Raw genomic sequence first — 22,154 nt, forward strand, 5'->3', positions numbered from 1 at the left:
AGATGCTCACCCACCACTCCTGGCAGAAAACACTGCTGCTTTAACATACATTTGTTAGCACAGTGCACGAGAGAGATCATTTCCACAACAAAAAATATAAAGCCAAATCCCCAGCTCTGTTTCTAAACCTGTCGCTTCTACTGCTGATTCAGCTCTGATTTCTCCTCAGTGGGGGGATTTTGACACAAAATAGAATCATTGAATCACTAAGTTTGGAAAGATCAAAGAGTCTGTGCCTGACCCCCACTTTGTCCCCCAAGCCCAGGGCACTGAGAGCCACATCCAGTCCTTCCTTGGACACCTCCAGGGATGGGGACTCCAAACCTCCCTGGGCAGCCCCTTCCAATGCCTGACAACCCTTTCCATGAAGGAATTCCTCCCCAGGTCCAACCTGACCCTCCCTGTTTCCTCCTGCAGCTCAAACACGACACAGAATCGACAACGGCAGCCACGGGTGAAAATTAATCGAGATATTTAATACAGTGCAATCCATAGTAGTTTCTTAATTAAAATAATTGTGTGCATGTATCTGAATGGGTTATCAATTATCACAAAAAAAAAAAAGCAATAAACATTGTAGTGCTATGTAGAAAAATGTACAACTGAACTTGAGATCTTCCCTATGTCCAACAGAGCGTTTATCAATTGCAAATCATCATCACCAATTAAAATGGGAACAGTGACTACATCGTTGGCGGTGACAAACACAAGCCTTGGCCACACATCAGTCAAGGGATATAAATATAACTGGCAAAAACTAAAAACCTAAAGCATTCTTGCACCTAAAACACAATAAGAAGCCAACGGTGGCTTTAGGACTTTTCCTGGTTTTTAAATGCCTTACAAGACTTCTAGACACATTTAGACTGACTTAAAATTACAGAGAGTGTTTTGTTTTTTTATTATTCAGCTTATTTCGATTCAATATGGCCCAAATTGAAGATCCAGCAGTGGCAGTAGCACAGTCCAAAAGCTGAATGTTTGAATTTTGCAAAGACCTTTGTACAGAAATTCAACCGTATCGACTGCAGGCAACTCCCCCTGCTCCCCCTTCTTTCCTCTGTGCAGACCATGCTATGCAGAAAACAGCAATGCAGTTCCCACTGCTCTGGGTTAAAATTAAAAGATAAAGACATTTTGCTTATGCTTTCTCCTCAACACAACACATTTGTACCCAGAATAGGTAATCAAAGTCTTTTTTTTCCAGGCAGTTACTGCTGTGGTTACATGGTTCCTGCCCAAGCTTCCAGCTCTTTCATGTCGTCGTCCTCTTCCTCCTCTTTCTTCTTGGCTGCAAAACAGAGAAAGAAAACAGGTGAGTAGGAATCTTGACAGAACCCAGTGGCCTCTCTGCCACTGACAAACCAGTAAATGAAGCACCAAATGCCAGCAGAGGGCAAAAAATACACAAAATCTCCTTGAATTGAAATAAAAGGAGCCTTGTGAGAGAGCCAGCATGGGCTGAACTGCCTGATATTCCCACTTCTGGTAGGAAAAGACAGTAGCTCACACAGGAAGAATACAAATGTACATGAAGGTTAAGGTGTGATGTTTTCCCATCATCTCCAAGCCTGCAAGCAGAAGCTCCTCTCAGAGGGATGCAGTTTCTTACAGAAATTCATCTGATGTCTCCACTATCACAATCTCTTCTCCGTTAAAAATAAATCCCTTATTTCACCATAAAGTCCTCAAAGTACAACAAATGAGGTCCCTGTGTTTGGTCAGGCAGGTACAGAATTTGGGGGCCTCCAGCCCCGTGTCAGTTGAGGCTCCTGGAGGGGCTGAAGAGCCCTGGGAACATCCCATTCCCCTCCTCTTCCCACTCCCCTGGCAGCTGAGGGATGTGGATGGGAGGCAGCAGCCTAAATGCTGCCTTCTCATCATTTCTGCTCCTTCCAGAAGAGCAAATGCTGCTATTTGTCATCATGGGACAAGTCCAGTTTCCATTAACTCAGCAAAAATGGTTTTAACCCAAAAACAGCTGCAATAATTTTGGAAAATACCAATAAAAGATGTCATTTCCTCAGAGAGTCGTTTTGCTTCAAGGGGGGGGAAGTCAAATAATTCATACTCCAACTGGTTTGTGTCATTCCAAATGAAACACTGACACAAAGAGAACTGAGTCAGCTCTTAAGTCAAGCTCAAGACCTCTCTCATTTGCACAAATTTGGGATTTGTTTTTCTATATGAAGCTCTTCCAGCCTCCATTAAACAAAACCAGCTTTTGCCTGAATTTCTCCTGACTTCAACCCAGTTGGTGGCAAGAGCAAAAAATTCCTCATTCAGAGTGATTAAAGTCAAAATCCAGACAGCTCCTGAGAGCTGGAAAAGCAGGAAAGCTCGTGTTCATTTTTCATTTCATGAATAAAAAGGAGGTAACAGAGTCATCTCTACCTCAAAAGACACATCACTTATTCCCAAAATAATTACACATGAACCTGCATTGTTAAGGAAATATTCCCTTTGGAAGTTCAACCCATGGTGACCACAAGCAAACTTTTATTCCCAGTGTTTATTAAGTCAATTCTAAGAGAAAACCAATTTAGGTTAAAAAAATAAATCCACACAAAATCCCCACCCACCACCACCCCAGAATCCCAAATCTTCCCAAGTGCCAGTCTTGGAGGCAGCTTTATTGAAGCAAAAAGCAGCATGACATTTAAATACATTAGTGGAATTCTAGTTTCCATCCAAAAGCAGCTTAGCATAAATCCTATAAAACACTGAGCTTTATGCTCAGAATTTTTACTACGAAAACCTTCCCTGTTTTTGTTATTTTGGGAAGTTTCAGTAAGTTTCACAGGTTTATTTAACCTCTTTCTCCTGCTGTTGGATCTAAGTCTAGGCAAAGTCTCTGATTTAGGGTATTTCAATACAAATCAGCCCCCTCTCATCAACCCTGGTCAGCAATTCTGCAAAATACAGCTGGAAAAACACAAAATCAATGATGTCAAAAGGACTGTAACACATGAGGAGCAATGGCACATAAAGCAGAACCTTGGGTTTGGCAGTGCCTGCTGCTTCCCACGTCCATCCAAGCCTGGAAAGGCAGCAGGATAATTACAGATACAGCAACCAACTGGGATTATTTTCACTCACTAGCTTTTTGGACTTTTTTCCTAAGTAAGGACATGGAATAGAGCTGCAAAGTCTACAATTTATCCATAATACATTCAGGAGACTCAGCAAAACAGGCTTGCAAAGCCTCATATCCCATTAATGCTGCCAGAGGTGTCCCAACTCAGCTGTATTCCAGGAGGTACCACTTCCCTTCCTACCACAGGGATCAGATCAGATGGAACAGCAGCTTTGGACTGACTCTGTAAACAAAAACATTTGTTGCTTGTTCTCCATCTAAAATCCTCACACTAACTGCAATTCCCTGGATATTTGTGCTGGAGGACTGGGAGGACTGGATGCAAACTGCACAGGAGGCAACAGCCTTCCCCAAAGAGGGGACCCCGAGGGTGGATCCTCCCAAAAGCCAGAAAAGAAGGGATCAAATCAAACACCAAAGCAGCAGCAAGAAGTGATTCCATGGGGGAATCCAAACCAGCCTGGGACTAATGGTTGGGCTGGATGATCTTGGGGGTCTTTTCCAACCATAACCATCCTGTGATTCTAATTTCCAGAGTTACTTTATTCTCCACTCCCTTTTACAGCCTTGGTATGTTTGTCAAGGTTACATCCCTGTTAGGCAGCACCTGGAAAAAGGCTCCCTTTTTCCAGACCTCCACTCTTCCCTGAGCATCATCCAGGCTGCAGAGAAGCTGGGAGTGCCAGAGCAGACAATAACTGCTCCTGTACCAGGGAGTGATTTTCCTGGTGCTTGTGAAAGGCAGGTTCTCCCCTCCAGAGAAATGGCACTGGATGGGATTTGGGATTCAGGAACCAATTTCAAGCAAAATGTCTGTGTTGCCTGCAGTCAGATCTCCCCAGTCCAAGGAGCTGGCAGATGAAAAACCACACTTTTAACAATCCAAAATGCTTCAGGCAAAGGTCCATCCCTACCTGGCTTGGAGGGTATCGATATTGAGGGCACGTTTGGTAGTGGTACTGTCTCCGGACCACTGATTTCCAGCAAGTTTTTGTCTAGTTCTTCTTGTTCTAGTTCCTCTAGTTCTGCCATGAGCTCATCCTAGGTTGTTAAAGGAGAAAAAAAGAAAGGAAGGAACTTGAAGTCATATTTATCAAAAAGTAGACTTAGCTGATCATATTATTAAAGAAAACAGCTTAAATTATAGGATTGAAGCAAATCAAGGAAATGAGGAGTCTGACTGTTATCAATTCCTGTACATGATGAAGGGAAGGAGAAATCTAAGTCCAAACATTCTCAGGTCAGGCCATCCAGACCATTCTCAGCCTAAAGCCTGAGTCACAGCTGCTGTTTGCACTGGTGGGAACAGCTACAACAACATTCCATACCCCAGGAGAACACCCAGACACACACAACACGCACATCTGCAAAGAAAGATCTCACCAGAGTCACAGTTCCTGGAGGGATTTGAAAGCCATGCAGATGTGCTGCTCAGGGACAAGGGTTAGGGATGGCCCTGGCAGTGGTTGGACTTGATCATCTGAAGGCTTTCCAACCCAATGGATTCTGTACTCACTGATACAAACAGAAGCAAATTCAAAACATACCTCATCGAATTCCTCCCCAAATCCTACTGGCTTTGAGATGGCTGTTGAAATCTCATCTGCCAGCTCCTGCTGTTCTGCAATGTCCTGCATTAATTCATCTACTTTATCAATATCCCTGTAAAAGAAAGGAAGGAATTCAGTGTCATCAGGCACGTTCTCAATCAACACTTCAGACTGTGATTCTTGGGTTCTGTAGAAATGCCACACCACAGTGACATTCACAAGGCCCTTTCCCAAAACACTCTTTGCATGCAAGTCTGAGTTTTATCCCCCTGGTCTGAACACAATGAAACATGGTTTTTTTGCCCTTTCCAACAAGCTTAGCCTGCAGCAGTGACACAGAGACACCAACGAAGGGGTTTTGTTCTGCACTACTGGTATTAATAAGAATTTGCTCTCTTTCCTGATTCAGCATTATTACAGCCACAATATTTGCTTCTGGAGCAAGCACAATGTTCCCATAATGCAGTTTACCTTTAATTATTGCTACATATACCAACTCCACTGCACAGAAAAGAACTTTTAAGTCTCCCCTTGAGGCTACCACCAGGCGGATCTGTAACTGGTACAGGCACTCATTTGCTTTAGACTACACTGGTGCTACCCTGCTTTTGGACAAAGGCAGAGTCCAGAATAAATGGTGGTACACTGAGGAAGCATCATATTTGCATATTTTGTTCAATATAAAAATGTTTCTAGCATTTTAGTTTAAGTTAGAGCCTTTTAAAAGAAGATTTTGCTACTCTGGCTCCCCCTCCATGAAACACTTGGCATTCAGCAGATCAAACAAATGACAAACTAAAGGTGCAGAAGGGAATCACTTACATGTTGTCATGAGCAGCCTTCATGGCTTTAGCAGCAAAACCCATGTTCTTAAGCACTTCAGTGTTGGTGTTGGCATTCTCCAGGGCTTCCCTCTGGAACTCAATTGTTGATAACGTGCCATCGATCTGTGCCAGCTGCTTCTCGTACCTCTTCTTACGCTTCAGGGCCTGAAGGGCAGCTGCACAGCACAGGGGAGGGTGGGATGGGTGAGATTTATGCCCAAAACACCATTCAGATTTTGCACCAAGTGCCACTCAGCACAGGGAAATATTTATAACGTTCTACAGTTGTCCACTCTTTGTCCTAGATAAAACTAAGTAGATAAAACTAAGATAAACCCTTGTGTTTGCCTCCTTCAACAAAGCTGTTTCAAGGTGGCCAGATGTCTCCTGACCATGGCCTGTCACACTCAGCCAGGCACAACAGGCACATCCTCAAAGAAAGATCTCATGGATGGGATCTCATCTCAAGGATGTGAGCCAAGAAGTCGCTCAAAGGTTGAGTCCAGTCACTCATAACACACCCCAGACACAGACCATGCATCAACAGACATCAATATCCAATATCCATCAATATCCAACAGGCTTCAATATCCAAGCTCAGCCACCTAAAAACATCCTTGTTCACATCACCCCCAACACAGGAAGGCAGAGTTGCTGGTGTAGCTCCTGTCAGGTGAGGCTGTGGTGCTGCTGCAGCTGCTGGGAGAAGCAGCTCATTCCAAAGCAAAGACAAATGTTCCTTCAGCTTTACCCTTAGTGCTGTCAAATACACATTACAAAAGCATTTATATCTGTGTGTTTCATATTACTCCTGCTGGAAGGCACTGTCCACACAACAGTCTGAACTGAGAGGTGTAAAGAGAGAGATTATGGTGGTTTGAGCAATTTGGTGCTTGTAAGCACTTGTACAAGGTGGGCTCTGGCAAGAGGAGCCCACCCATGACAGCACCAACACAGAGCTCCCTCCCACGGGGACCAGCCCGTGTGGGAGGACTGCTCCAACCCGCTGCACAGCCAGGCTGCTCCAGCTCCACCCACCCACCCACCCAGACAGGAGTGCATCCAGCTCTTCCCAAAACACCTGGGCAGACAACAGGTACCTGCCCATTCCTGGAACACTGACAGTGAACACAAACCACATCCACATGGACTCGTAGGTGTACAAGAGCTGGGAGGTGCCCCACCCCTGGACGTGTCCAAGGCCAGGTTGGACGGGGCTTGGAGCAACGTGGTCTGGTGGGAGGTGTCCCTGCCCATGGCAGGGGGTTGGAACTGGATGATTAAGGTGCTTTTCAACCCAGATCATTCTATAATAACCTTTCTGTATGTGGCTACAAGTTTTGGCAGGAGCTGCAGTGTGGGCAAGACCTACCAGGGCCCAAGAACTGCCAGCTGATAAGAAAACACCCAGTGTCACATGGACTCAGGGACAAGAACAGTTCCCCTTCTGCAATGAACACACCTCCTCTGCAGGACAACCTTGGTCATATAATACATACTTTAAAAACTCAACTTGGACATGAGCTGCTGCTCCAACAGCCTTACTCTCTGTTTCTGAACTCAGCTACACACACACTTCGTGTCTTCAGGTCTCTGATCTCTCTGAGTCTCACAGCAAAAACCAGTTAACATGTTACAGGATCAGTTCTGCTAAAAATCAGTCCAGGACTTCCCAAAAGCTCAGTCACACACACCACGGATGGTGGCAAATGAAGGCTTTAAATCTTCAAAGATGTTATTTGGAGCCTCAGCAGAATTTCTGGAGGGGAGCAGAAAACAAGGAGTAGGAAATCCCGAGCACAGAGAGCTTCCCTTATCTCCCCTGTCAGAGGGATGATAACTTGGTGACGTGATCAGTGTGTTCCTGCAGCACACACAAAACCCTGCTATCCAGAAGCCCTGTTCACAGCTTCAGCCCTACAACTGGTTATAAATATGCTGTGTTTGATTACTTTGCAATTACAGAGAAGAAATGTATTAGAGAATACAAAGGCACTTTTTAAGGGAAGGCCCAGCCAAGGCTGCCAAGCACACGAAGTATCCCAGCTTGATTCAGCAGGAGGGGTCAAACCCCCAAAAGCACAGGTCACCTCAACTTTTCCAACAGAAACCAGGGACCCAAAACGAGCCCCTGCACTGACTTTCACTTCAGTGACCAGTAAATCTCCCCAGTTTGGGGCCAGTCCAACATCCACTTGTTTGACAGGAGTAGGTTTTCAGAGGACAATGTTTGCTCTGCAGAACGAGGCACAACACAAATATCTGAAACATTCCAGCTTTATGCCAGATCATAAAGTTAAAGTGATGAGCAACACATTACTGGGATATTTACGCTGGTTAATTTTGCAGTAATGATTTAGTTAAGGATATATGAAGTTTTCTTAGGAAAACAAAACTGTTAATAGTTGTGTTTCTATAGTGACAGATGCTGAGAAAGTTACAGACAGCAACAGGACATTCTTTACTGAGGATTCCGTGCATCCTGGAGAATTACTGGCAAAACCAGAGATTTTATAGCCATTATACAAATTATATTACATATAATACCCAAGTAAAGTACTACAATTTATGTACAGCTCCCCATTACAGCTTTCTCTGAGAATAACTAGAGTTTGCCTGCATTTCATGGCCAGGTACTTTAAAACAAGCTGCTCAGACAGCAGACACTGCAAGAACCATTGTAGAAGAGGCTGTGATGAGGAGCTCTTATCAGGGCTGTGGGTAACTATCCCTCCCATTCCCACCCTCACCACTGGTGCACCAGAACTGCACCACCCTTAAACTTAAGGTGGACTTGTGGCACTGTCTGGAAACACTTCCCACCCCTTCAGACCAAGGAAATACCGGTTTGCAGAGTTTGAAGGAAACATAAAACAGAGACAGTGGGTTACAAACACGTCCTCTGGCATTATGCACAGGCAAGAATCATGTGTTTGTGTGAAGTCAAAGTGTAACAGAGCCTATCTTTGCCCTATCACATCAGGCAGCCGTGGAAGAGGCTCTTCTCAGGCCCCACACCCCTAATTATGCCTTTACTGCTTTCAAGATAATAATTACACAGTCAAGGCAACGTAATTTATACCCAGCTTTAAATGCTGTGGAACTGCTTCAGCAGGACCTGTGGCCATATATTAAGTTTAAAGCTTTTATTCTCTGGCCAGCCAGAGTTCACTCACAACCTAGAACATGTTGCTAGAGACATCACAAGCATATTTCTCTAGAAAGGGCTGATCTAAGCTTTCCAAGAGTGTGACAAATTGCTTATCTTGGAGTCAAAAGCCATGCAAGATTTCAAGACTGCTGGGCCAGAGTGTCACAGCAGCTTCTGCAAAGGGCCTGATACCCAGGGGCTCCAAACAGGGACTGGTGCCTGCTCTCACCATGGATTTCTTAGGGAAATACCTGCCCTTATACTGAATAAAGCTCAGAAATAGCCCATCTACATTCATGAATTCCCCAAACCCAGCTGGTAATCCCAGTGTGCTGCAGGTGGTGAGTCCAGGGCAGGGCACAGTCCCTCCCCATGGCACAGAGCTGGAGGAAACTGCTCCCCATGAAACCCTCTGCAGCTCCAGGGCATGGGATGAGCAAGGAGGGATGCCAGGAAAGGCACACAGCAGGGACAGGCAGCAGCCCTGAGCAGCACTTGTCTCCCAGCAACACCTCCAATTCCTCCTCCCAGAGCTCCCTGCCTGTGGTGAGGGATTATTTATGGAATATCCCTATTACACATTAACCCAGCAGCACCAGCTCACATCACTGGCTGGTTTAGGAAGGGATTTAACATTACAGGCAACCCTCAATGCAAACCCAAAGACAGCAAAAATATCTGAATATTCCATTGGCAGTCAAGTTTTCACAAAACAGCAAGAACCTGCCACTAAACAGTGTTTTAGACAACCTTTACAACCCACACCTCGTCCTTAACAGGCGTGTTTTAGCTTGTAAGTCCAATGTGCAGCAAGAACTGCAAGCACTTAAAAGATCCTCTAAAAAAAACCAACAGCAGGTAACAAAGCTTAGTTGCACTTTAATTGAATTTTAGTAAAGTTTTCAGAGAATATATAAAAAAGTACAGACAGGGGGAAAAACAGTTTTTTATATATATGATTATTACAGTTAAAGTTAATACATTTAAAACTACCTGGGAGACTCCTGCCATCCATTAGGAGACAGTGAGCAGTCTCATAATGATCTTCTCCACATGACACATTAATCTATTAATTGTCTTTATTATCAGCTACAGCGGGGATGTTGGAGCCAATTTTTATTCATAAATATATCACCACAGAGCTCTGATGAATTAAGACTTATATCAGAGCTTTATGACCTCTTTTCCATTGGCAAAGTCATATAAAATGCCTTAGTGCTAACGAGCATCAGACTGATCTCTGCAGTTCATTTACACACAGAAATGCTCACAAACAACAGCTCCCAGAGAGGAGGGGAAGTCCAGGAATAAAACTGAAGCTGAGTCCAGGTAGATCTGGACTTACTGCTTCAGTTTCCTGAAGGTAAAAACACGCATAAAACTACATTCAAAGAATACTTTTCAAACTTTTTAATACATAAAAAGTTATTCCTTCCCCTGCTTTTTGTTTTGGTTTGGATTTTTTTCTTGGGGGTGGTTTGTCCTTGGTTGTGTTTTTTTATTCCCAGTCTCCAACTGAACTGTGAAATAATATTTTAATTTACTATTTCTTTGAAATTCTGCAATAATCCCCCCTAGACATTCCAGAAGAGGTTTTACCCTGACTCCCCAGAAGCCCAGGGTTTCCCTGGGATACCCAGCCCTCAGGAGCTCGTGTTATGGTTTTCAGTCACCACCCCTGACTCATGAACACTCACAAATGAAAAAAGCAGAGTCATTCAGCCAGACTCCCCTCCTCTGTCAGCAGATCAGTCTGAAAAGCATGACTGCTCACCCAGACAATTTCACTGTGTCCTCAAGAAATGCTATCTGTAAGAATTGGATGTATTTTAAATTATTTCAACCTGTGTATAAAGCAAATGACCATTATTAAACGAGCTGTTGTCAGTCTTATTATTTCCTTTGCAATATTTGCAGCAGTTTGTTAGTCAAATGAGACAAATGTTCACTGTGCTAAGAAGCTGGCAGGATAATAACAATACCATTTTACTGCATGGTACTGCATTCAGAGAGGAAAAATTGACTCTGAATGTCAGTGATTTTGCTAAAAGTCAACAGCCCTCCTGCAAATAAGTACTGCTTGCACACTTGTAGGACAGGCACAGTTAATGGGATATCTCTGTGCACACAAGAGTTCTGTTTAATATTTTCAAATATTATTAGTAGAAAAGTATAGATTTACTGATAAAACACAGCTCAGCTTGAGAGGAGCAGTGGGAGCAGCTGGGGACAACTGGGAATACAATTCAAGAGTTTCACTGAATTCCAACATACACCTGCACCAAGGTCCAAGTGTTGGTGATCCCAGGGAATTTGTCCCAGCTGGTGGCTCACAGTGTCTCCTGCCTCTGCAAAATCCTGTTAAAATATCACACTGACACCTAAAACAGAGAGGCTCCTCCTCCAGAGGGAGACATGGGGGTTAACAGCTCTGATTACTCCAACTGAGGGGAAAAATAACTTCATCTCACATCTAATTCTTACGCTCTTGGTGGCAACCAAGAGAAGAAATGGCAGCAGCAGATACACCACTGCAAAAGGACATCAGCAGCATTAATATGGGATGAGAAAGTTCTGCAGCAGCCTCAGAAAATAACACACAGCAGATGTCAGCCCCACCAAAATAATAAATAGTGCAAGAGAGCTGCAGAGGTGCTTCCCAAATTGGGGTCCCTTGGCCCCTTCGAGCAGCAAGCCCGGGCACTAAACAGGATTGAGATAATCAACTTCATCCTGGAAGCCCATTTTCCACATTACAGTGTGCATTCAGCTGTAATTTGCTCAACAGAAAGGAGTGTCATTATTTTTGCTGCTTCTGAAAATCCCATTCCATCTTCCTGGCACTCGCCTCGGCAGCAGATTTAATCAGGAACAACATCCTCACCGTCCTTGAAACGGGATAAACAAGGGGAGTAATTGCCTGCCTTGCCTGCACTGAGTAGCTTTATCTTAGGCAGCAACTGCTCATCTCTCATTCTACCAGCAAACTGCCTAAAAGCCCTCCAAAAAAATCCTAAAAAGCGAATTTAAAGCAATTCACAAACTATCCTCCAATGCTACGAGCAGATAAAAAGGTAGATACAAACCCACCACAGACTTGCTGAATTTCTTTCACACCATTGAATAAATATCTTCCTGCAGGGGTTTGACAGCTCCAGGAACTGTCAAACAGCTGAGGAATGTTCATGGTGGTTCAATACAAAAGCAGGGAATTGTGGGCAGAGTCCAGGTTTGGTCCTCCCCTGGTCTTTCCGTGTGTTTCTTAAACCTCCAATAAAGTTCCCAAAGCCACTCCTCAAAGGAAAGCAACTATTCCCAGCTCAGAGATGAAGTGACTCATTAAAGCTACTCCACAGCAAAGCACCCAAACCCAGGCAGAGAACACAAGAGGGTTTCTGTCCTACCTGTATTTAAAACACAAGATTACAATTTCCTCTTGAGCAAAGAAGTGCCAGAATAGTTAGTCTGTTGTGCAACAAAACAATAAACATTCCTGGTCTAAAAAATCTATAAAAGGAGGGGAAAAAAGGAGATAAAAAAAGCATCTGTAGAGCAGCAATCAGGGCTGTGATGCAGAACACCCAACACAAGAGGAAGCACCACCTTCACCCCAGCACTGGCCCTGCTCAGGGCTGGGATCACCAGGATCCCAGGGATTGCAGATGTTGTTCCACACCCACAGCTCAGGGCTGGGATCACCAGGATCCCAGGGATTGCAGGTGTTGTTCCACATCCACAGCTCAGGGCTGGGATCACCAGGATCCCAGGGATTGCAGATGTTCTTCCACATCCACAGCTCAGGGCTGGGTGGTCCAGAAGGCAAACCAGCCTTCAGCCTTGGAATCCTCTGTCCCTTGAACACTGAGGCAATGCTCCTCTGGCCAATAATCCTCTGTTAAACAATCTCTAGGTGAGGCTGGGACAGTTCTGTCCAAAAGAAAAGGGGGGAAAAAAAGTCAACTATAGTGAGGGTTGAAGCTCAAATGAGAAAAGCAGGAAAGAGAAATCCCAGTTACAGAGACAGCTTTGTTCCACCCAGGAGCTGGAATGAGGCTAAGAAATGCTGGATCAGCCAAAAACACCCAGGCCTAATGCTTCAAATGATTACTTGAAATCTGATCCACCCTCTGGAAGCAAAGCTCTATTTCCCAATTTCCAGTTTTCATTCCTTGCAGTCCTACGTGTCCCTGGACGATGGCAGGGGATTGCAAGGCATCTCCAAAGCTGATCTAACCAAAACACATTTGTCCTTCCCAAATAAAACTATTTTCTAGGGTTGCTGGGGTAAATTATGCTCTCTTAGAATAAGCCCTGTAACTCTGCTGTTAAAACTCTGCACCTTCTTTGATAGATGTGTAAAACTCTAATGTGAAATGAGTCATTATTCAGATTTCAACCAAAGTTGAAACTTTTAGGATGAGGAAAGTATGTTTCTTAAAGACTCCTTGGGATTCTCACAGCAAATATTTATGAGATTTCTCCTTTATTTTGTGATTGCTGAAGGTACCTTGTTAAAGAAAATGCCAGTGAAAACTTATAATCTTCCTCTGAATCCCTGCCAGAAATGCGTCACGTAGAGGTTCAGCTTTGCAAGAACAGAAGTGCCTCTTCTTAAGTGTCTCAAAATGTTGTTTTCTCACAGGAAAAAAATCCCAAACAACCCAATTCCCTACGCTGAACAATATTATTGTGATTAAGTCACTAAATTCAGAAGATCCTACCCCGAAGGGGCCTGTTTGAAGAGCTTCTCTTCCTGGGGAGTGAAACCAGTGGCTGCCTGGGTTTTTGCATTTTCCAGCTCTGGACCACAATTATTAGAGCACTGCCAAGTCTAAAAATTTCTTGGAGGCTGTCATAATATTTAGCATTTCTCTTAACATCTTATCTGGTGAAGTCAGGCTATTTTGAGAATGAAAAATCACTTTTTTCTTGAATGCTGAGTTTCCAACACTGACGACTACAGGGGTGAAAAGCTGAAAACACAAACCCTTAGAAAGCCAAAAGTTATGAACTAATAAGACAAGCTGTATTTATTGGGGGGGGGGGGGAAAAGTCCATTATGAAGTTTGCTTTCTATCAACTTGTTTTATTTCATAACTAACAAAAATCACCTCCACGTTTCTGGATACCAGCAGCTGATGTTCCTGTCGCCCTGGAATTCATGTTTTGTTTCAGTTCCACTGCATCTAAGCAACCTCTGTGCACTCACCTGAAGTAAACACAGTGTCCTTAAATCTGAATAAAACCCTGCCAAGCCCTGAGGAGCACATGCAATGTGGGTGTTTGGGAACAGTCACACACCACCACAGGAGGGAACCAGCTGTATAGAAGGATCAACATGCACATCTCAGTATGTGCAAGAGAGAGGGTGATCCTGGTTATTTGGACCTCAACCTCCCATCATTTGCTGCTGGATCAGTTGAGAGCTGCAAGACAAGAGCTGGCTGTGTAACTGTAATATTATTTGCAGGCATATATAAATGTAATAATATAATATGAAATAATATAGCCTTCACTTTAAGTGTTTTAAGTTGTTTAACAATGAACCTGGAGGAAACCATGGCAGACCTTTTCCACCCAGGCTTCCAGCTGGAAGGCCATGGTGGGCAGAACTGCTGTTGCCTGTGCCCCAGCCTGGCACTGAGCTTCTCCTGCTCTCCCGTGTTCCCACCAGTGCTGGGTCACTGTGGCCACTGCGCTGCCCTCAGTACTGGCCACCAGGAGGGTTCCTCACCTGCAGTCAGGCCACATGGAATCATGGAATGGGTTGGGTTGGAAAGGACCCTCAAGATCATCTTATTCCACCCCTCTGCCACGGACAGGGACACCTTCCACTAGCCCAGGTTGCTCCAAGCCCCATCCAACCTGGCCTTGGACACTTCCAGGGATGGGGCAGCCACAGCTTCTCTGGGCAGCCTGTGCCAGGGCCTCCCCACCCTCACAGGGAAGAATTTCTTCCCAATATCCCATCTATCCTGCCCTCTGGCAGTAGGATGCCATTCCCCCTTGTCCTGTCACTCCATCCCTTGTCCCCAGTCCCTCTCCAGCTCTCTTGGAGCCCCTTTAGGCACTGGAAGGGGCTCTCAGGTCTCCCTGGAGCCTTCTCTTCTCCAGGTGAGCACCCCCAGCTCTCCCAGCCTGGCTCCAGAGCAGAGGAGCTCCAGCCCTATCTTCAGCAACTGTATCCTCAACCAGGATGATTCCAAGCAGCACTAACCTCCTTATCACCAGCTGTGCTGTGGCCTTGGACTGTCTGAGGGAAAGGCAAAGGTCTATCAACATCTGAGGTGTGGCCTATGTAGGATTCTCCAACTGCATCCTTTTTGTTACAGGCACTCTGTGCCAAGAGTTCCAGTTTGCTGGACACTCGTCTGCAAACTCCATGGACAGTCAGGCCTGTGGGCTGCTCCAAACTTCAGTTTGGCAAAATTCATCCGTTTCTAAGTGCTGTAAGTAAACCAAGATTTTATTTTACACCCCACTCACACTTTGCTGGCTGCAAAAGGTCCGGCCACATCTTTCCTGCTCACACCACATCCCATGCAAAGTCCCTGGAACAAGCAGCACCACCTGTTCCCCCCCCAGAAAAAAATAAAGGGCAATTCTGTGAACTTTGGGGTTTTTTTCAAAACAAATGGGGATTTCACAGGGGACAGCAAAAAGCTGCCAAAATCAGACCACGGAGCACAGGTCTTGGCCATTCCCAGTATCCCAGGAGTCCAGCTGGGATGCTCCTGCACGGCCCCCATGATGTTCAAGTACAGGAACTTATCAGAATCCAGTCAGAACAAGCAGGAAGGGATTGACAGAGGCCTGAATGATACAAGTGCAAAGCCCAACAACATCCCAGTCCAGATAAACACTCCACAACTCGGTATAATCCTGACCTGGCAGTTTCTTGCACAAATCTACTTAAAGCAGGGTTAAATCAAATAAGCAATTTGCATCACCTGCAAATTTTAGGTTTTGAACTAGTTGAGAAGCTGTCAGAGACTGAAATGGTTAATGATTTATGCATTCTAGGATTGCCAAGGGACTTTTGCAGGCTTCTGCAGGACTTTTGCATTATACCTCTGATGGGCAGTTGGGCCCATCCCTCCCTCCCGTGCTGAAGGTGTCAAGCCCTGAAAAGGCAGGGAGAGCCCGAGTTTCAGGCTTTTGACTTTTGCATTATACCTCTGATGGTCCATCAAAGCCCATCCCACCCTCTGCCAATCTGGAAAGGTGGGATCCAGGCCAGACACAGGAACTCTGTGCAGGCCCAGGGAGAGGTTGGAGGCTGAGGCATGGCCTGTGACACTGACCATGGATATAATAACTCATAACTTATAGGAGTGTGGGGGCTTCCCTCCTTCACCCCCAGCAGATCAAGGCCACCACTTCAACTGACAGGCATGGAAGGGGCAACTCCCAAGTGTCACCGTGGGCGGTGACTACAGACATCTGTCCACTCTCAGCTTTGCTTTCCCTTACTCTCCCTCAGCCTTACCCTGTCTTTTCTTTCTCTCCCTTATGCATTTTCCCCCCCAGGGGTTATCCCTATGATAATATAGATGACAACACCCAAAATGCTGACATACCTGTTGATACAAAATTGTTAAAATAAACCCTACCTATCTATGTTTTCAGACACCGATTATTCAGTGTCGTTTCACTCTAATCCACCCCAAGGGAATTACTGATAAGAACCTGGGTTACCCCCCTGCCCTTTTTCTGGGGTGGGTCGTAACAGAAGCCCTGAAGCAGAATTCAGTAACTAGGCCTGGAGCATAATGAGATACTAGAATTCAACATTTAATCCAGAGAGAAGAACTAAACACAAAGTCAGGGGCTGTGAATATGCCAGGTTTCCTTCCTCAGAGGGCCTGACAGAGAACAGGGACAGAGGAAGGATGTATTGCATCAAATACAGTTACCAAAACACATCTGGCAGAACCACGGGGGTTTTGGTGTTGTTTATGCCACCTTTCAAAGCTGTTTTTAAAAAGTGTTTGTGAATGCCCCCCCTTCCCAAACTGTTTTATACTATAGAGTCTGCCTCCAAAAACCTCTGTTAAACACAGGTAGGGTAGAATTCCAAACCAGAAGTTTGTGGATAAGCACCTGGAACTCAGACATGCATTTTGCATTAGACTATGACTTAAAACAGAGAAAAGGCAGGCTGAAGGACTGAAGATGGGCTGGAAATACTGCAGGACTTCTGCCTCCCCTACATTGGCATCTCACAATTCATGGAAACAAAACCAGGTTCTCGTTATTTGATTCTGGGAGCAGAGTCACTTCTCCTGCCAGATGTCAAGCAGGATCTTTAAACCACATTCAAAGGCAATGCATTAAGGTTTGAGGCCTTGCACACACAGTCACAGGTCGTTTGAGTCTTTGCCCGTGCCCAGACCTGAGGCTGCAGCTTTCCCTTCCTTCAATGCCAGACCACTGCAACACTGAACCACTCAGTGTTCTAAACAAGACTGTCCAGGCCATCCTGCTGGCATGATTCCATGACTAAATTAATGAGCCGTTGGCCCCTTGCTGGGAGAGCCCACGTCATCCTCAGATTTTATCACATTCAGTGCTTGGAAGCAGGGACTGTTGCCAGGAGAGGCAGAACTGCCCTCCTCCTTCGTCACATTCCTGCCTCCCTCTCTCGCCAGCTCCAGCATTTCTGTGGTTAAGTGTGGAAAACAACTTTGCTTATTTTTTTTCATCTTTTAAGAGCTGGGTTTTGTCTGGCTCAGCAAACTAATCCAACTCATGCCCTGCCCACACAAACACCAACTCCAGCACAGAGGAACAGGCAGGACAAGGCACGGCCGCTCCTGGCAGCCGCCTCAGCCAGGATCAGCCAGGCCCAGTTCAACATTCCAGGACAACAGACTGATGTGACAGATTAAAAAAGGTAAAGGGATGGTAACCAGTTCACTTTCCAGCACACCAGCAGCTGAGCTGCCTTACCTGAGGCAGCACTGAGAGCCCAAGGTGGGCATAAAGTTAGGACTTCTGCCTTCAGCCTACGCCCAACTTCCTTGTTTGTTTGGTTTTGGTGCAGGGTGGGGAATGGGAGTGTTCTCTTTCCAGGAAAAGCCTGAATTATACAGCAGGAGTCTAGCAGCGGGTTTGCATCTATTTTGTGTACTCAGTGCTGAAAAAAAACCCCAGCATTATATTTATGTACAGTGACAGACTAATTTTGACATCAGAGAAGAAAAACCCCTCGCTAACAGAACCAGAGCTGAGAGAGAATCCATGAAACATCAGTCTCCTGCTAAAGCTTGAATATACACTGGCATGATATGAGCTTTTCACCCATTCCACTGTTTGTGGCCCTGATGTTCATTAACAGAAAGGTAAAATCAGTAGCAGGCAGGCACATAAAGATCCATTTAGGTCCATTCACCCGGGATCTAAACTGGAGTGAGCTGCTTAGAACCCTGAAACAGCATCAACTTTCTCTCCCTGATGAGATCTCTGAGATCACTGAGATCAACTTGAGCTTCGGCTTTCCAGGAGAAACAGACTCTGGAATTGTTATACCCAAAGTAAACAGAGATTAAGGAATTAACCCACTGTTCCTCTCTGTTCCTGTGCTAAGCTCAGCTTTGTGTGACTGGGCACAGCCCCGGGGAAGCAGGAACCATAAAGAACATCCTGAGCTCCACAACTGCAGAATCCTTGGCAGAGATGGAGCAGCTTAGTGTGTATCACGAGGCCTGCATGGCTGAGGAAACATCCCAGGCTGGATGAAACAATGTCATGGTGAAAAACTGGAGCGGAATAAAAGGCTGCAGCAGCAGCACAGGGCTCCCAGACCGCCGGCTCACAGCTGGGCTCGGCTTTTGTTAAAGCAAAGGTGAGTTCCAGGGCACTTAAAATCCAGTAGGATACTGGCTGAGTAGTGCTCAAACTAGTCAGTACTGCTGCTACTTATATAAACTCACTGAGAGTTGTAAGTCCACTATTCATGAAGTGGGGAAGAGCTTCTTGGAGGGGTGGGAATAAACCCCAGAGCACTGTTTTCGAAAGAATGAACATTGCCATGAGAACACAAAACAAAGCACAGGTAAAACCCAAGTTCTTCCCAGAGGAGGGAATATTAACTTGCCTGCTTTCAAGAAACCCTTCTAATGATGATCAGTCTTCTCCCTGGCAGTGTTTTATGCCACAGACAGCAAATGACACGGACATTAAAGCCATCACTGCTGTTCTCCCAAGCACATTCAGAACTTCTGATAAAAGTTGAAAGATTCCCATGGCAAGAAACAACACAGACTAAAGAAATTTATACCAGAAAGTTACTTACTATAACTTCTAGTCATGAGTTGTCTGATTATACAGCTTGGATACCCTAAATGCAGATTATGAAAAACACACACATATAATTATAAGTTCATGAATGAACAAAACCCTGCACTTGCTTAGGGCAGGCACAGGAACCAGAAGCCTGTTAAGTTTGTTAGACTTAAGCTTTCCTTAGACTTCAGAAGTGCTGCAGGAATGAGTCAATGAGCCTTTGGAAAGCAGCTCACTTGGCACCCAAACAATCACCCAGTGTGCTGGAGAGCAGAGAACATTTCCCTCTGTCACCCCAAGCGTGCCAGACACCCAGCTTTGCTCTGAGACAGCAAAAACACCATTCCAGGATTTCCCAAGGTGGCTTTAAGCTTCCAGGTAAGCTCCCTGCCCCACTGTGTATTCCTCTGCTGGCTTTCCCACAGCAGCTTCCATTAACATCAGCATAACTGTCCAGCTGGGATCACACCATCCACAGGAGATCCTGCAGGAACAGCAGGGACACACAGGATCTCCCCAGTGAAATGATTAAATCTACTAAGAAAGATTAAATCTACCAGAGAACTAAGAAAGCTTAAGGATTCTTCAAGTTGTATTAAAACAAACAAACAAAAACCCCAACAAAAACCTCGAGTTAATCAGCTTTCTTTTAGTTTTACTTAAAACATTTCAACCATGTGGAAATATTTCCATTAAAAATACAGGCTTTTACATATAAACTCAACATATTTATTTTCACTTAAATTATAGATTTAAAGTGGTTTTGCATAAAAATCACGAAGCTTATGGATTATAAAACAGCCTGAAGTCAGAGAGGAAAATATCCAAACAACGGGATATAAAAAAAATGCACCAGCTCAGCTGCTGACTGACAACTTGAACCCAGAATAGCTGAGCAGTGCCTTAGTGTGTCTGAGGGGAACTCACTTTCCAGCGAGCCACAGACAACTGGCTGCCTTTAGTAACAGCCCAAATGGGGACAGTTTCCAGAAATGGAAAAAAAGAGGTTTCATTTTCCACCAGAAAACCATCCCAGCCCTTCTCCCTTTCCCAGCTCCTTAATTACTCCTCAGGATTGTGTTCTCCTGCAAGCCCTCAATTAGTCTGACCCACAATCCTGCTGGTGAATGGGCAGGTTTTTCTCCTTCCTCCACCTCCGAGGAAATTTAATCCCTCCCCTCCCCTAAGTTCTGAAGGGCAGCAGAGAGGGAGGGATGGCATTACAGTGGAGTCAAAGACCTGAGCAGAAACCAGTAGAAAGAGAAATTAGGAAGTTAAACAGGACCAGCGTGAGCCAGAAGGTGAAGAAACTGCAAAAGATGAGGAAAGTTAGAAAAAGATAAATTTTACTTCTCCTTTTAAGCTCACTACCAAACTAGGCAAGAAACACAGCAGGAACTCACTTATTAGAACTGTTGCAATAAGTATGATTTAGAAGTGACTTAGCTAAGAAGGGAGAAACGCCGAGGGAGCACCATGTCCTGGAGTCTGAGAGGAGGCTCGAAGTGCTGTGTTTGCAGCTCCCTGTACCACGGGCAGAGCCCCTCCTGCTCCAGCCCCGCTGCTACACGGCACAGAAAGGGACACGTCCACACAGAAATCAGGATGTGCTTCCCTGAAAACGTGGCTTTTAGCGGTAAAAACAAGCAAGAAGCTTGTTTTGAGAGCACTGGAATAGGTTAACAGGACAACTGCCTTATCTCCAGGCTGACAGACACACCGAGCACCGCCTGAAAGACAGCCAGACCTGCCCAGGGAAACACCAGTTCCTAACATCCATTTATAAACTTCAGGAGTGTGTGTGGAAGAGCTTCTTGGAGTGGGCGGAGGGGTGGGGATAAACCCCAAACACACGGTGTTTTCAAAGGAATGAACATTTCCATGAGAACACAAGACAAAACAAAGCACAAGCCCAACCCCAGTTCTTCTCAGAAGAGGGAATATGAACTTGCCTGTTTTCAAGAAACCCTTTTAATGGTGACTAATTTTGGCATCTTTTCATCTCATGGACAACAAATAATAACATGCACATTAAAGCCACAACTGGCCTCCCCAACACGCTCAGAACTTTTGATAAAAGCTGACAACAGTGAACACATATATTTAACCAAACCCTCACACTTAAGCAGGGATTTGGTGGAGAGTTTTGTCTGTTAGAATTAAAAAACACCACCGTGGTAAATCAGGGCCTGATTCCCAGGCGATGCCCTGTTTTTCCAGTATATTTCCCTGACCTCTCCCCGAAGTGAGGCGCACATGGGACGGGAAGGGAACACCACAGAGGGGCCGGGCACTGTTCTGACCTCAGAATCACGAGGGAGTGACGCGACAGCCACACGGGACATCCCCACGGGGAAAGGGGAGGTGTCCCCCCTTCCCCGGTGGGGAAAACCCCGGCACAAACCCCGCGGGGAGGGGCAGGACAGCCCGGAGAGGGGGAAATGACCTGTCAAATAATGGTAATAAGCTGAAAAACAAAGGCAAAAGGTAGGAAATAAGAGACGTTAGGGTAAAAAATAAGGGCACTAGGGTAGGAAAAAAAGGTCCAAGGATAGAAAATAAAGATATCAGGGTAGAAGATAAAGGTATTAGGGTAGAAAATAAAGGCACTCAAGTAGGAAATAAAAGTATTAGGGGAGAAAATAAAGGCCCTGGAGTGGGAAATAAAGGCATTAGGGTAGGAAATAAAGGCACTGCGGTGGGAAGCTCGGCAGCCCGGCTGTGTCTGTGCCGTGCAGGCCCCGCCCCGGCCCTCCCGACCTGTTGCCCAGCTCAGGCCCGGCCCGGCGCAGCCCCCCCCGCTCACCGCGCTTGTTCTTGGTGCCGTGCTTGCGGGCGGCCGCCAGCTCCTGCTCGATCTTCTTCTCCAGGAACTCCTGCTTCTTGCTCAGCATCTCCTCCGTGTCGCGGAGTCGCTGGATCGCCTCCTGCGGGGAAGGGCCCTTCCCGCCGCCCCTTCCCGCCGGCGCCCGTCCCGAAACAGCTTCCCCAGGAGCCCCGACCATGGCTGCGCGGGGCCGGCCGAGGCCGGTTGCAGCTGCGGTGCCGCTCCCGCCGCTCGCGCTTCCTCTACGACGCACCACGACCCGAGGCACCGGGAGGCCGCCGCCGGGCGCCCGCGCCCGCCCGCCTCGCCCACGCCGCTCCCGGCGCGCGCGCCATACAACTCCCGGCGTGCCTTTGCGCCCGCCCGCGCAGCGCCCGCCGCCGCCGCCTCCGCGCGCGGGTGCGTGCCGCGGAAGCAT

The 22,154-nt window shown here is 45.9% G+C and overlaps 1 protein-coding gene across 1 annotated transcript; it reads right to left on the reverse strand.

Annotated features, from left to right (window-relative positions):
- Positions 1-455: 455 nt before the first annotated feature.
- CHMP4B (charged multivesicular body protein 4B) lies at positions 456-22,154 on the reverse strand. Its single transcript, XM_008921096.3, has 5 exons — positions 21,716-22,154; positions 5,470-5,647; positions 4,645-4,759; positions 4,012-4,138; positions 456-1,291 (listed from the first exon to the last, which is right to left on the reverse strand). The coding sequence occupies exons 1-5, from the start codon at positions 22,152-22,154 to the stop codon at positions 1,224-1,226; spliced, it is 927 nt and encodes a 308-aa protein (XP_008919344.3). The 3' UTR covers positions 456-1,223.

Source organism: Manacus vitellinus, unplaced genomic scaffold (genome assembly GCF_001715985.3).
Source record: "Manacus vitellinus isolate BGI_N305 unplaced genomic scaffold, ASM171598v3 scaffold_85_pilon, whole genome shotgun sequence".
Classification (NCBI taxonomy): Eukaryota; Metazoa; Chordata; class Aves; order Passeriformes; family Pipridae; genus Manacus; species Manacus vitellinus.

Excerpts from the sequence above, each read along its gene's own strand:
- CHMP4B (XM_008921096.3), bottom strand. The coding sequence starts at position 22,154 with ATGCTTCCGCGGCACGCACCCGCGCGCGGAGGCGGCGGCGGCGGGCGC. Across the intron at positions 4,760-5,469 it reads AAGGCTGCTCATGACAACAT|GGATATTGATAAAGTAGATG; the intron begins GTAAGTGATTCC and ends TTTCTTTTACAG. Across the intron at positions 1,292-4,011 it reads ATCGATACCCTCCAAGCCAG|CCAAGAAGAAAGAGGAGGAA; the intron begins GTAGGGATGGAC and ends TCTGTTTTGCAG.